Genomic DNA, 14603 nt, shown 5'->3' on the forward strand with positions numbered 1-14603 from the left:
AAAGAAAGAAAGACCCCCATCCCTTTGGACATTGCCACATCTGGCAGGGATTTAAAGGCTTAAAATCCAGCCTTCGCTGCAATCCACAATGGCAAATGAACCAGTGATTTTGAATGTTTATGACATGGTGAGTAAGAAACAATCTGATGCCTCTGTTGGGGTGGTGGTGGTTGGGGGGCGGTGGTGAGGAAGACGATTCCAGGATGTTGATTGGACAAGAGATTCTATTATGATGAGCCAAGCAGCACAACTCACAGCACTGGCCGGGCTAGATTTTCACAGCCATTGGTGTGACAGGGATGCTGGCGCCGACACTTGCTTCTTTGCTTTTTCACAGCCTGTCAAAGCAAGCTCAAGGTAAAAAGATGACAGGAAATTTTGGAGGATATTACCTTGGAAAGGCTTTTCATCCTTCCTCTTTAATTTTCAAAAGCCCAACTGGGGATGGGGGGGAGGCAGCGGGAGAGATGTGACAGAATAGCCTGTTTTCATAGCTAGATGCCCTTGACATTCAAGGCGATTAAACACTCTAGACTAGAGAGGAATGGGGAGAGAGATTTAATATGTCAGACCCTCTTTAAACCTGATCATGGGGGGGGGGCGGGAAATACAACAGAGGTCAATGAAGTTTACTCCCATGTAAGTGTGCAGAGGATTGCAGCCTTCATGTTCACATTCCACATTAGGACCTCAGGAGCATGAGTGAAGCCGGTGGGGACACCTTGATCGAATGGGATATATTTGAAGATGAATATTGTCACCAGAGGAATACCCTATTTTAAGTAGCAAAGCCTCTATCACTGGGTCCTCAGGGTTCATCACCTTGTCTCATAACACTAGAACTCATATACATCTAAGGAAGCCAAACAGTACGTGGTTAAACTATGGAACTCACTCCCCCAGGAGGCACTGATGGCCTTTAGATGACTAAAAGAGGATGAGACAAATTCATGGAAGAGAAGGGTATATCAGTGGCTATTAGCCATGATGGCTATGTTCTGCCTCTATGGTCAGAGCCAGTAAAGCTTCTGAATACCAGTTGTCAGAAATTGCAGGAGAGGAGAATGCTCTTGTGCTCAGGTCCTGCTTGCAGGTTTCCCACAGGCATCTAGTTGGCCACTGTGAGAACAGGATGCTGGACTAGATTTGCCATTGCCCTGATTCAGCAGGCTCTTTGCAGGTTTATAATAAAGCACTTTCTCAGCCAGTGATGTCTATGAGAAACACTCTCTTCAGATTTTACCCAGTTGGGGATTTTGAAACTCCCTTTGCTGTTAACTTGGATCTTTTGTTGTTTTTCTGTGCAGTCCTCTCCTGGTGGTGATGGAAATCATTTTGATTAACCCCTATTTTTTAAATGAGATATCAAGGAATAGGGGGTATTTAATGTACAGTTTCTCATGGACTCTCAAGGATGACTTAATATATTTCTCTCTTATAAGAATAGGCTTGGCTGTGGTATATAGCCAGTACCTCTTTGAGTGATGTTTTTCCATGCATTTTCTAATCCAATTCTCAAATGTTTGTCAGACGTCACAAAACATCATTTATTGTCAAATTAGGCCCAGCAGCTGGCTTTTTTTTGGTAAATGCTCATTTTCACCTCTGAAAAATTTATGAAGGATCTGTTACACTAATGAAAGCTAAATTGTAGCAACAAGTCACAAAGCCCTCATTAAAGAATGATGATAAAAGGTTTTTCAGGAATCAGAACAGGCATGTCCAAAGTCCGTTTTGGGGGCTTAATCTGGCCCGCTGGTCAATTTAATTCGGCCCCTGTGGCAGTTTATTTCCTGGGGTAAAATCCTAAAAAAAGCTGAACAACTTTGAGGTAGAATCATACAAAAAGCTCAACAACTTCAATCCTAAAAAAACGATAACAACTTGGGTTGGCCCTTGGTCAGTCCTCACGGCCCTTCACGTCATCAAATTTGGCCCTCTTTGAAAAAAGTTTGGACACCACTGAATTAGAGTGATTACAATGTGGGCAATTGGTTAGTATTTGATATTAAATAGTTTTCTATTCTGGACTTTAATAATAATAATAATAATAAGAAGAAGAAGAAGAAGAAGAAGAAGAAGTTATTTATACCCCACCCATCTGGCTGGGTTTCCACCAGCCATTCTGGGTGGCTCCCAACAGAATATTAAAAGCATGATAAAACATCAAACATTAAAAACTTCCCTAAACAGGGCTGCTTTCAGGTGTCTTCTAAAAGTCAGATAGTTGTTTATTTCCTTGACATCTGATGGGAGGGCATTCCACAGGATGGGTGCCACTACCGAGAAGGCCCTCTGCCTCGTTCCCTGTACCCTTACTGCACACAGTGAGGGATCTGGCAGCATTGGACCTCAGTGTCCGGGCAGAACGATGGGGGTGGAGACGCTTCTTCAGGTATACAGGGCCGAGGCCGTTTAGGGCTTTAAAGGTCAGCACCAACACTTTGAACTGTGCTCGGAAGTGTACTGAGAGCCAAAGTAGGTCTTTCAGGGCCAGTGTTCTGTGGTCTCGGCGGCCACTTTAGTTTGGTTACCATTTCAACATTTTGATAATTTGCATTTTGCAGGCTCTGGTATTTATTTATAATTTACTTATACCCCCCCTTTAGCCAATAAACCTCCTAGAACCTCCTAGAACAACTTACAAAAATCACCTCTATGGTGGTCCTTTCCCTCAGGGTGACAATATGAAAACACAGGACACACAAGGGAAAAGAAAGGAAGGAGTGACAAGCAAGCTCAAGAACAGGTTCTTAAAGTTACAGCCTATGGCAGTGGCAGTTCTGGATGCCTTAACCTTTATAAAGAGCAGTCTCTGCCTGGAAGCTCTCTTCCGCCAGATCTGTTATGTTGCTATAACTGTGTCCACAAAGCCATCTGTAAGGCAGTATTTTGTTTTGAAATTGTTCCAGACATTTAAAGGCTCACCATGTGTTGGGTTTATAAATGGCAGAAGCGTGTGTGTGTGTGTGTGTGTGTGTGTGTGTGTTTATTATCTATATCTATCTGTCTATCTATCTATCTATCTATCTAGTGATATTTGGGCTGACACTTCAAAGTGCCCACCTAGCAGGGCACTGAACTCTCTTTAAAAAAATTATTGCAAATATAAGTAAATATTTCTAAAGAAAGCAGTCTTGCTTACTCATCTCTTCTTTTTGTTGGCCATAACCAGAACCAGATAAAAATTCTGTGCCATTTTAATGCATTGTTATTTTCAGGACGTATTTAGGGGCTCCCACCAGACTAACTTGGCCTGAAGAGCAGTATGTGTCATGTCAATATCTGTCTGTCTCAATGCTCCCATTGTTTTAAATGTTAGCTTCTCAAATCATGTTGTTTCCCCTTTCTCTTGCATTGTTTGTGCCCTTCCAGTTGGAAACTGCACCCAGAAAGTGTGATTTATTTTCAAGGATTAACTCAAGCCCCATCTCCCATTTTAAGCCAAAGGAACACATTAGGAGCTTCTCGTCTCGATTTTTTAGGAGGTACTTGAAAAATTACTGCAACAAATGCTCTTAAAATATACTTATTTGCAATACTGGTTATTAATAAAGAGATTGATTTATAATTTTTTGTGAAATGAATACAAATCTTACATTTAGTGTTTAGTGAGAAATAAACACTTGTGTACTCAATTAAGTTTGCTCCCTATTAATTGTCTTTAAAAGTGTAGCTTTAGGAAGCTCTTGGGAAGATCAGCTGAGGAGCTGTTGGATCCCATTGATCTCCTCCACGGCAGGAGAGGGAGGTTTATGTACAGAAAAGAGAGGTCTGTTGCTGGGAGTCTCCTGGTGGACAACTCCACTGCCATCACTGTTCCATGGGCAATGGTGGCGGCCAAAACAGGGTGTATCAGAGGAGGCCATGGATCTGCAGGTTCCTAAGTCTCCTTATTTCCATCTCACTCCCCCAAACTGGTCACAAAACTACACCAGTCCTGGAGCTGGCTTAGATTTATTGCATTGTATCCAATGTTAGTCCTGCTCAAAGTCCCTTGAAACTAATAGACATGGCTGGCTTACATCTGCTCATTTCAGTGGTTAGTTAGATACAGTCCAAAGTGATCAATGGGAGGGTTTTGGGTTTTTTAAACTTGACCACAGCAAAAAAAGAAAGAAGAAGAAGCTACTTTCCTTACCTTGCACCTCATGGGCATGCACTGAACGCTTAATGAGTGGTTGTTTCTCTGCCACAGAATCACCCACCATTCCCATTTCAGGATTGTTCTGCCCAAATGCAGTCCCTAAACAACTTGGGACCAAGTTACCTAAGGGACTGCCTCACTCCACATATCCCTTCCTTGCAACTGCAATCCTCATGTGGGACACTGCTGAGAGGTCACTTAGTTTGTACTATAAACTGAACTTTTAGTGTTGCAACTCCACCCCTCTACAATCAGTTACCAGCTGAAATTAGACTGGGGCCTAGTATCTTGACGTTTTAGTGGCCACTGAAGATATTTTTGTTTTAGAAGGCTTTTCCTGAAGTATGAGTCATTTTATGGCATATGAATTGCACAATTGTAATAATTTGTGGGTTTTTTTCCTTTTTAATAATCTGTATCGTTTATATTTTATCTCTTTTTGTCTTATTGTACACCACTTTAGTAACTTTTGTGTGGCACAGTTTATAAATCTGTAAAATAAGTAAATAAATCCTATTTATGTGAGTCCCATTAAGTTCAGTGGGGCTTACTCCCATGTATGAGGGTATAGGATTGCAGCCTTAATGTTTAATATAGTAAGAGCAGAATGTGGCTTGCTCTGAATTTTTGTTGCTATTCCTTCCTTAGATTTCTACCCCCTTAATTTTTTTTAATATAAATCAACAGTTAATTGTTCTGGAATTAATAGTATGCTTTCCAGATGGATTCATTTTACTACTATATTAATTGCTTCTTTGTTTTTTGTTTTTTTACAAAGGTAATGGTTCCCTCAGGTGTGAGACTGGTAGCAGTAGTAGTAAATGCTGAAGCCTAGTTATGTGTTTTGCCTCCAGATTGTTACATCTCAAATAGCAAGGTAACACTGCCCCTTCCTCAGGGCACCATTTTGTCATGAATGTTATTTAACATCTACAGTATATGAAACCGTTGGGAATGGCCAGTAGGGGTATTGAAACATGGTGTTGTCCATACTCTGATGACATGCAGCTAAAATCTGATTCAGAGAAACTGAACAAGCTCTGGCTCAGTGCCTTAACAGAGTGGTGGACTGAATGCAATAAACTGAGTTAGAATCTGGGGAAATGGAGGTTCTATGGGTAGGTGGCTCCCACGTGTTGAATATACACCAGTTGCCAGTATGGATGCTTCCTCTAATGGCCTAGGTACGTAGCTTGGAAATGCCAGGTTTCTGATTCAGATCCAAGTTGGTCCAAGTTGATTCAACCCTCTTTCCAGGCAGGATCTGAACTGAATCTTATATTCAGCACATACTCCTATTTGATACACAGTGATCTTGTATCATGGCACACATATATCTTTGGACTGGGAAAAGCTGTTAAACAACCGTTACAAAACAGTAACTGCTTAGTAGTGTAACGGTGACTATTGGAAGCGGGGTGACATCTAGGGATAGCAATTAACGTGAATTTAAAGCTCTGTCTTGCCTGAGAAAGAATATCACTTGACTGTGTAACAGGGGAGCACTTGAGCCACAGGAAAGCATAGCCTAAGGACAAAAGTTCAATTAATGGCCTCTGTGCACATATGAAATAGCCGCTTCATGAAGCCCTGATGTCTTGTCTATTCAAGGATTCTAACTGTTTATCTTCATTGTGCCGGACATATACAAGAATGAAATGCCACATCTTTAATGAAATGTTAACAAATGACACCTATAATATTTTTTTCCTGTCACATCAAGTAAGAACTCACAACCACTCACCTTTCCTTTACTTAAATAGGGCAATGTAGGAGAAGAACATATGAAGTTTCCTGTGCAGACAAGAAACCTGTGAAGGGTGGGGAACAGGTGATTCATTGGATGGCTAATTGAAATTGTGGGCTTAATAATGGCATTTTTGTCTCCAACTGGATCAACCTGAATCCAAAATTCTCTGAAGATTTCTTTTAATGGTTAACCTGTGGCTGCCGAGACAGAAGGCAAATGAAAAGAAAAATCCCTGGACTCTGAAGGTCTGGTAGCTTCAGTTGCTCCTGCCAGCCCAAGAAAGTAATTCATATCCAGCTAGGGAAGTTTTGGTTTAAAAGAAAGAAATAATTCTCAGCAGTAGGTAGTGTATGGAATAGCAATCAGTTGTCAGTCAGGGAGCTGTCAGGATTCAAGCCTGCCTAAAATAAAGCCTAATTCACAGACCTAAGGGCCTATCTAGTGTAATATGGATAACAGCTATAATAGCATATAGTGATGGGGCAAATTTGCACTGAGTGGTTGAGGGGGAGAAGATTCAGAATGCAAACTCCCCAAGTTCAAAAAGCCTCTGCCCATTTTTAGCCAGCCCAGCCCCCTTTGAATTTGGATTCACCTCAAAATGTGGTTCCCCACCAGCCATTCATCCTAGATGCTTTCCAAACAAAGCAAATTATCTTCAGTAAGGGGCAGGAGGTAACCAGTAGTGAAGAGGACTTAGCAGTGGAGAGGATTTTTTCCTCCTTCACTGGAAAGGGCACTTCTGAGTGTTGTGTCCAATCAGGGAGAATGGGATTTGTAGTTATAGAGGTTATAGAAAACTGTCCTTTTCCAACAAGCCTTTTAAGTAGAGATCTTTCCTGGTCTGCATCTGTACTTGAATGGTTTTTAGGTGTTTTAAGATGTTTTAATATTTGTGTATTTGCTGCCCTGGGCTCCTTTGGAAGAAAGGACAATATATTTTTATTGGTCAACTGCATATTTGTATTTTAAAATATTTCAGATTTTGAATACTTGACTACTTGCCATGCCTTCTTGTGACTCAAATCATCTAGGTCTAGATTTTAAAAATGCCCTTAGCTTTCAATAAACTCAGATCTAATAGCAGGAATTATTTTGAAGAGCTGCACCTCTTCATGACAATGTCAATCTCTGCTAGCCAGGAATTGTGTGTTGCTTTGGACTTCAAACAAAGTTTGGACAAACCATATATCCTTATAGTAAGTGGTATAACCAGCTTGGTTTGGTGTTTTGTTTAATATGCTACCTTTCAATTAAAACAAAACAAATCTCTTGAGGTGACTTCCAATTAAAATAGACAAAAAACATCATAAAAACACAATCAAATCCAATACTACAGCAGATCAATAAACCAGCAGAAAGCAATGGTAACATTATCATAAAACCGCATAACAATAAAATAGAGAAGTGGCAGTAAAAACCATCAATTATAATTTATGGGCATATTGAAGAGTTTTAACCTGGCACCTATAGCTCATCAGGACTGCCAAGTGAATATCCTTGGGGAGAGTGTTCCACAGTAGGGGCATCACTACAGAAAATTCTTATCCTCAGACTCTACCTTTTCAATCTCCAATGGCAGGGGAACCTAGGTCAGGGCCTCCAAAGATGATATTCAAATAAGGCAAGTTTATATGGCATCAGGCAGTCATTCCTATAAGCAACTGTTTATAGTGAATATGTTTCATACTGGTATATTGTAGAAGTCATATTGTATCTGTAGTTGTGCTTTTAAAAAAAAATCTGATATGTTACTGAGTCACTCTGTGCTCTGTGTTCCCCATTCACTTTTATGAGAAGCTTTAAAATGTTACACTTTTGGCAAAAGTAGATAAAATTTGCAGACACAGGAGCCATTCTAGAGTGGATTGACGTAGCCTGCCAAATTACAGGCAACTATCTCTGGTGTGGGTGTATGACACCTTTAATTTTTAATTTTGAAAAAACAAAGGAAAAATCTGTGGCTCATTATATTTTCTGCCAGAATTGTACTGAAAATCCAAAATTCATATTAGCTTTGTATTTTTGAGAGGTGGGTGTCTTTTGAGGGGTTTGCCTCTTACTCTTTCTTACCTTAAAACAATTAAGAGGTGTTTGAGTGGTTGTATACTTTTAAAAACATTAGCAGCTTCACTCTAGCTGGCTTAGCTTTCTGGTATCCTCCAATATGAAGGATCAATGGAAAAGTAACACACAGTGATTTTATGACCTACTTTAATTTCTTTTCCTGGCACAACACATGAGTGATTTGCTCATTGATCAGGACTCACTGAACCACCTACAATATAATTAGCATGAGCAAACAACAATGGCCATTGAATTGCACTGATGATGCTCAGTTGGGGGTAAACCTGAGTTCTGGAGTGTACCACTTTGAATGGCAGGATAGTGTTCACATGACTGAAAGGAGACAGAGTCTAGTCCACAGTTTACCTTACTATGTTTCTAAGCGCATGCACGCACACACGCGTGCGCGCGCACACGCACACACACACACACACATTAAGTCATGTGAGCCCCATCCTGTGGTCCAAAGTGGAAGGTTTACCAGATCATCCACTGTGCGGGGAATTTAGCCTGCAATCTTCAGGAGATTTTGGGTAAGTCTATGCTGGAGGAGGGAGGAAGGCAAGAGAGAATTCTAATTGTATGAGAGACTCAGGGATGTCAAATAAAGAATCATAGAAGCATAGAGTTTGAAGGGATCCTCAGCATCATCTAGTCTGACCCCCTGCAATGCAGGAATACACAACTCTCCCATACAGGGATCGAACCTGCAACCTTGGCATTATCAGCGCCATGCTTTAACCAACTGAGCTATCCGGGTGTGAAGTTAGTCCTCCACAAAGTGAATGTGGGACCTATGACTGTTTAACTAATTTAGGGTTGTAATTTGGGTACCTAATATGACAATGTGGTTGTTATGCTGCCAGAACCAGGAACGTTAAGTTTTAAATCTGATTCTGAAAAGCACTATTCATTCCAATGGATTGTATGCTGGCCCAATCATGCCCTTCTTCAAAAGACCCCATTTAAGCCATGTGAGATTCAGTCCTTGGCATCTCCAGGTGGGGCTGGAAAGACCCCTGCTGCAAACTCTGGAGATCCATGGCTGGTCAACCAAGACCATATTGAGCTAGATGGACCAGTGGTATGACTCTGTATAGGCATCTTCCTATGTTCCTATCTTGAAGTCATCACATGACAAAGAGTCCTTGGTGATGGGTGTTGAGCTGCAACACTAGGGAGGTGAAATGGCTAAAGCTTCAACTGATGTTTGTGTTGCCCTCAAATGGATCAATCCTACCTTTTCTGGGAATTGACAGCCCCATGAGACTGAAAACAAATCTACAATATCTTCCTCCAAATAACATTTTCCCCAGGGGTATGTTCAGCTTTTGGCTTTGCACAGCCCATGCTCTTGACTGCAGTGCCATCAGCCCATCGGTCATGGCATGTGATTGTTATGGACACCCATTAGCCTACAGCTGGCAGGTTTCCCTCTGGTCATTGCTTGGGGAATAACATTAAGCCAAACTTGTTTCGGCTGATAAGGGCAAAGCAGCCAAAGGGCACCCTAATCCACTTTAAGACAAATGGGGGTAATGCTAAACCACAAGCATTTTGGAAGTCTCAGTCACTGCCCATCTCTAATTACTAGATAAATCACTACTGAGAACAAACTATGACACTATCCCCCTCCCTCCCCCAAAATAAAAAACTGATTAATAAATACGGAAAGGAACTGGAAGATTCTCACTGAAGATGACGCTGGCGTGTCGTTAGTATGTTTCAAACGTGGGGAGATAGCGAGATATAAATGCAATCCTTGCTGGATTTAATGAGCTACATTGCGTGGGTGGCTGCATAATACCATCCAGAGCCTCTTCTGTCACTGATGGAGAGATTATGCTTAGCAACATCGCCTGGCAACCAATCACAGCGTCATGCGTTGCAGGAATATCACTTCTGCTAAAAGAGAATTAGATATTACGGTCATTTGCAGCGTAGTGTACTGTGGGCCACTTTAGAGTATAGGACCCCCAGGCTTGCTGTCTCAGTCTATGCAAGCATGAATTGCTTTGCCTGCTTGGGTGGTGGCCAGACAAATGCGTAGACATGTAGCAATGTACATGGTCATCCTTCAAGAAGCTGCGCACTGCTCCTTGATTTGCTTTTTCTTTTGTAAGTAAAGAAGCATTTTCTGCCTATGTATAGAGGTATATACAGTCGTACCTCAGGTTAAGTATTTAATTCGTTCTGGAGGTCTGTTCTTAACCTGAAACTGTTCTTAACCTGAAGCACCACTTTAGCTAATGGGGCCTCCTGCTGCTGCCGCGCCGCCGGAACCCGATTTCTGTTCTTATCCTGAAGCAAAGTTCTTAACCTGAGATACTATTTCTGGGTTAGCGGAGTTTGTAACCTGAAGCGTCTGTAACCTGAAGTACCACTGTACCTCATAGGGTAAAACACTTATATAGAAAAGCTAACCTCTGTTGCTTACACATATGCAGGACCGGCCCTACTGTTAGGAAGAGTGGGGAGATTGCCTCAGGCAATCGATGTGAGGGGCAGCCCAGCTGTTCCCCCCTGCTAGAAGTCATACCAGTGTGGATCATGCACCTTGCTCTTCACTCGCCAGAACTAGTCTGCTGCCCTCTGGTATGGAGAAAGATACCATCCAAGCCAAGGTTAAAGTCAAATTCAACTGAACATCTCATCTTCGCCTTGGGCAATGAAATGTTTTAGGTTAGCCCTGTAGAGAGGTAGACATCTGTTTGTATCCCAGTTGTATGTTTGGATGTAATGATTTGAATGGGGCCGAAATGCACAACAACTGCAAGTTTTATTGGATGGAACTACTGTAATTATCTTGACCCATCCCCATCTGGGTTCAGGCCTGGCTATGGGACTAAATCAGCCTTGGTTGCCCTGATAGATGGCCTTTATCAGGAGAAGGAGAGGGTGTGTGAAACCCTGTTAGTCTTTCTTGATTTCTCGTGACTTTTGATACCATTGACCATGATCTCCTCCTGGTGAGATTGGTATTGGAAGCACTTTAAAAAAATAATCACTTTAGTTCCAATCAAATCTCCATGGTCAGTTGCAGGGAAGAGCATTGGGTGGTTTTATTTTGGCTTCCTGAGAGTTGTGCTGTGAGGAGCACAGGGTACCATCTTGCTTCCAGTGCTGTTTAACATCATTAGGAGATTTGAGGTGAGGCGTCATCAGTGTGCTGATGGCACCTAAATCTATTTCTCTGTGACATCCAATTCAGGAGAGGCTGTGCAAGCCCTGGACTGGTGCCTGGACTCAGTGGTGGCTGGATGAGGGCCAAGAAAGTGTCTCTGAATCTTGGCAAGGCAGAGGCTCTCTGAGTAGGTGGTTTCTGAGTCCATATAGTTGGCAATTGCCTGAAGGATCAGGTTCATAGTATAGCTTCATAGAATAGGTGTGCTTTGGGAGCCACCTCTGTCATTAAAAATCCAAGTGACCTCAAAAGCGAGGAGTGACTTTTACCAGCTTTGGAATAAAATTCAAAATGTACACTGATTTACTATCTGTTCCCTTAGTATTTTATTATTTCTTTTTATTCTAAGCTAGTCAGCCAAAAAAGCCCTCAGTGGACTAATGACCAATAACTAAAATTACATACAAAATTACAAATAACTGGGGCATGGAGAATCACAACAGCAATATTAGCAATTTAACAAAATGCTTTCCTGAATGCGTACTATACTTATTTCAGATTTTCCAAATGTAAAGAAATGTTCAAAAAAGAAAGCAAGTGGATGGCGACTAGCTCTAGACAATGATTACACTCATTTCCCAGGCTATTTTTCTGCTGTTATCTGAGCAAAATCACCATGTGATGTGCAGAAACGGAGATAAAATAAGATCTCACAAATAGGATCAGCACCCACAAATTACTATATTTCTTCTTCTTGGGGACTTTTGAAAAAGTGCAGTAATTCTGGGCCTCCCACAAATATCAGAACAATTTCTGTGGATGCTTCTCCTGCATATGTAGTGATAGCCACCAACCTGAAGGGCTTTAAAAGAGGATTAGACAAATTCATAGAGGATGAAATTATTGGTTTCAAACTAGCCACAAGAGCAATGTTCACCTCCACCATCGGAGGCAGTTTGCTTTTGTGTACCTGTTGCTGAAAATCACAAATGGAGAGAGTGCTCTCATGCTCAGGTCATCTTTCCATGTTCATTGCCAGCTTTCTGTAGGCATCTGGCGGTCATCATCCTCATCCTCATCATCCTCATCATCCTCATAGCAGTGGTTGGCCACTGTGAGAACAAGATGCTGGACTAGATGGGTGTTTGGTCCAATTTAGCAGGGCACTTCTTATGTTCTAAACACTTTGCTTCTCCAAAGACAAGCACCTTAAAAGAGGGAATGCTTTATACACCCACTAATAAAAGGTCGATGTATCACTTACATCTGAAATATACAAAAACAGGTGTAAGCACCTTGAATTCCCTTTGGCAGAAAAGGTAGGCTATAAATATTGTTATTGATAATAGGCCCTAACAATAAAGCAACAATAGCAGCAAAGTACCTATAACTGGTCAATTAATTAGAGGCAGTTAAAAGAGGAAACACTTTGGAAGCCAAGCTGGGGGGGGGGGGAGTCTTGAGGTTCAGGGAACCCTGTACAGGTACGGATTGATTGTGGGGTTTGGGTGGGAGGGTGGGTGTAAAAAACTGTGCTTTATTTTTGAAACTTTAAAAATTGAGGGGGGGGGGATAACTGGGTGGGAAATCTAAAGAGTCCTGCCTTAGAGGTTTATGCTCTACAGGCAATGTGGAGAAAGGGAACTGGGAGCAATAGGGAGCTTAATTAATCAATTAAAGGGACTTTCCAGAACGGCTACAATCTTGTATAAATTTAGGCTGCTGAAATCCTATAGAAGCCAAAGTAGCCTGCATCATTGCAAAATCTGCTTCTTTATCCCTAAGATGAGTAGGTGCAGAAGGGGATGGCACCCCACCCCCCCACCTTCCATAGTTGTACAGAAGAAGGCATTGCAGCAATCTATACCACCTGAAATGCCCTCCTCTGCGCAACTATTCAAAGCAGAGCAGCCCTGCATTTTTATTTTTATTTTTTGCATCTGGCTACCTATAGAGCCAATTAGACAGGGTAGCACTGTGCTAGATGATGTGCAGAACGCAGAGGTGTCATGGCCCCTGCACGTTCCTGCATCTTTTGAACCCCCTGTGTCTCTGGTGAAAGTAGAAGGCTTGTTAGTTTGTGGAAGACAAATGGCCTTTGATATTGTTTCTTCCAAGTCTGCAGGTAAATAAAGCCCATATTCTGTCCTTTGCAGGTAGCTCATAGACTCATAGAATAGTAGAGTTGAAAGGAACCCTGAGGGTCATCTAATCCAACCCCCTGCGATGCAGGAATCTCAACTAAAGCACCAATAACAGGTGGCCATCCAGCCTCTTAAAATATCCAAAGAAGTCTTCTGTAGTAGTTTGGATTTCCCAGTAGGAAACCACTGCTGTTGGTTGCAAGCTACTTTCCAGATGCTTAAACATAAACATGCAGGTGATCAATTTATGAATCTTGCTTCAGAAATGAGACTTGTGGAGGAAAAGATGGGTGAGGACTGGAGCAGTAAATAGCAAGGAATGGAGCAATCTGTTAATGCACCTACGACTGTAGCCATTTCCTTTTTTGCTGTGCTCCTTCTAAGATAGACAGACCACATGTCTGACCTAACAAGAAGGTTATTCTATTAATAACAATAATATATAAGAAGGTTGTATATTAATTCCAACCACCATACATTCCATTGCAAGGTTTTGCACTATTGCCCAATTAGACATAGTGTGCAGAAAGGCATTTGCTTGCATTTGTTCCTTGTCCGTTGGAGAAAAATCTAAATCCTCTCCTGGATTTGCTTTTTCAATTCACTTGGAGGAGGATTATTATTTTTACCACCCACACAGTCATCAGGCCCAGTCCTTCCTTCCACCCTGCTACCACCTGTCAAGGTTATAATATCTTTGGTGTTTTTCAGTAGCTAAAAACCAATGTACTATTGATGGCTCAGTTCCTTTCCAAGTTTATCCCATCTTCTATGCACAACACAGTATGTCAGTGTGTTTCCAGAGAGTATCAGAAGGGGGATATGATATCCAGCACGTGTGTACCTAGGTGCATAATATTTTGAAGGTGTAAGCCTATTTGAGCCTGTGGAATGGGTAAATTTTAATTAACAACAAACTGATATTATATTTGGTCACCAGCAAGGAGCTCTTTGAATGTCAGTCCTTTTAATCCATCTAATTACAGAATCTCAGAAGGCAGGTAAGCAGACTCCAATCAGTGCAGTCAAGGTTTCATTATACAAACTATAAATTATTTCTTCACAGAGCAATTATATATCACGTTGGTTGGTTCACACACTCGACATACATTATCTTTGTAGACTTTACGACAGCCTTGTAAGGTAGGCCTGGCAGGCAGAACCAAAATCTTGGCTGCTCTATAAGCAGCCCAGTCTGCACAAAACAACAAATTGGCCTCAGCCAAAGGCAGATAGGAGCTGGCTGGAATTGAGGCATGAGACAGGCGGAAGCAGGTGGAACAGAGGGAGGAAGGAGGAGAAAAGAGTGAAGAGGACAATAAAAAGAACAATGAAGTTTCTCTCAGCAACAAGCTGCCGAGCTGCAAACTA

At 41.7% G+C, this 14603-nt stretch overlaps 1 protein-coding gene across 1 annotated transcript in view; it reads left to right on the forward strand.

The window, feature by feature from the left end:
- Window positions 1–14603, forward strand: part of LOC308472706 (deubiquitinase DESI2-like) — a 49795-nt gene continuing 35192 nt past the window's right edge. The window contains exon 1 of the mRNA XM_080997833.1: window positions 1–127. Within this exon, the coding sequence (XP_080853959.1) occupies window positions 89–127 (39 nt within the window). The 5' untranslated portion in view covers window positions 1–88. The remainder of the gene's footprint in view (window positions 128–14603) is intronic.

This window comes from Podarcis pityusensis, assembly GCF_964106645.2.
Source record: "Podarcis pityusensis genome assembly, chromosome: 1".
Classification (NCBI taxonomy): domain Eukaryota; kingdom Metazoa; phylum Chordata; class Lepidosauria; order Squamata; family Lacertidae; genus Podarcis; species Podarcis pityusensis.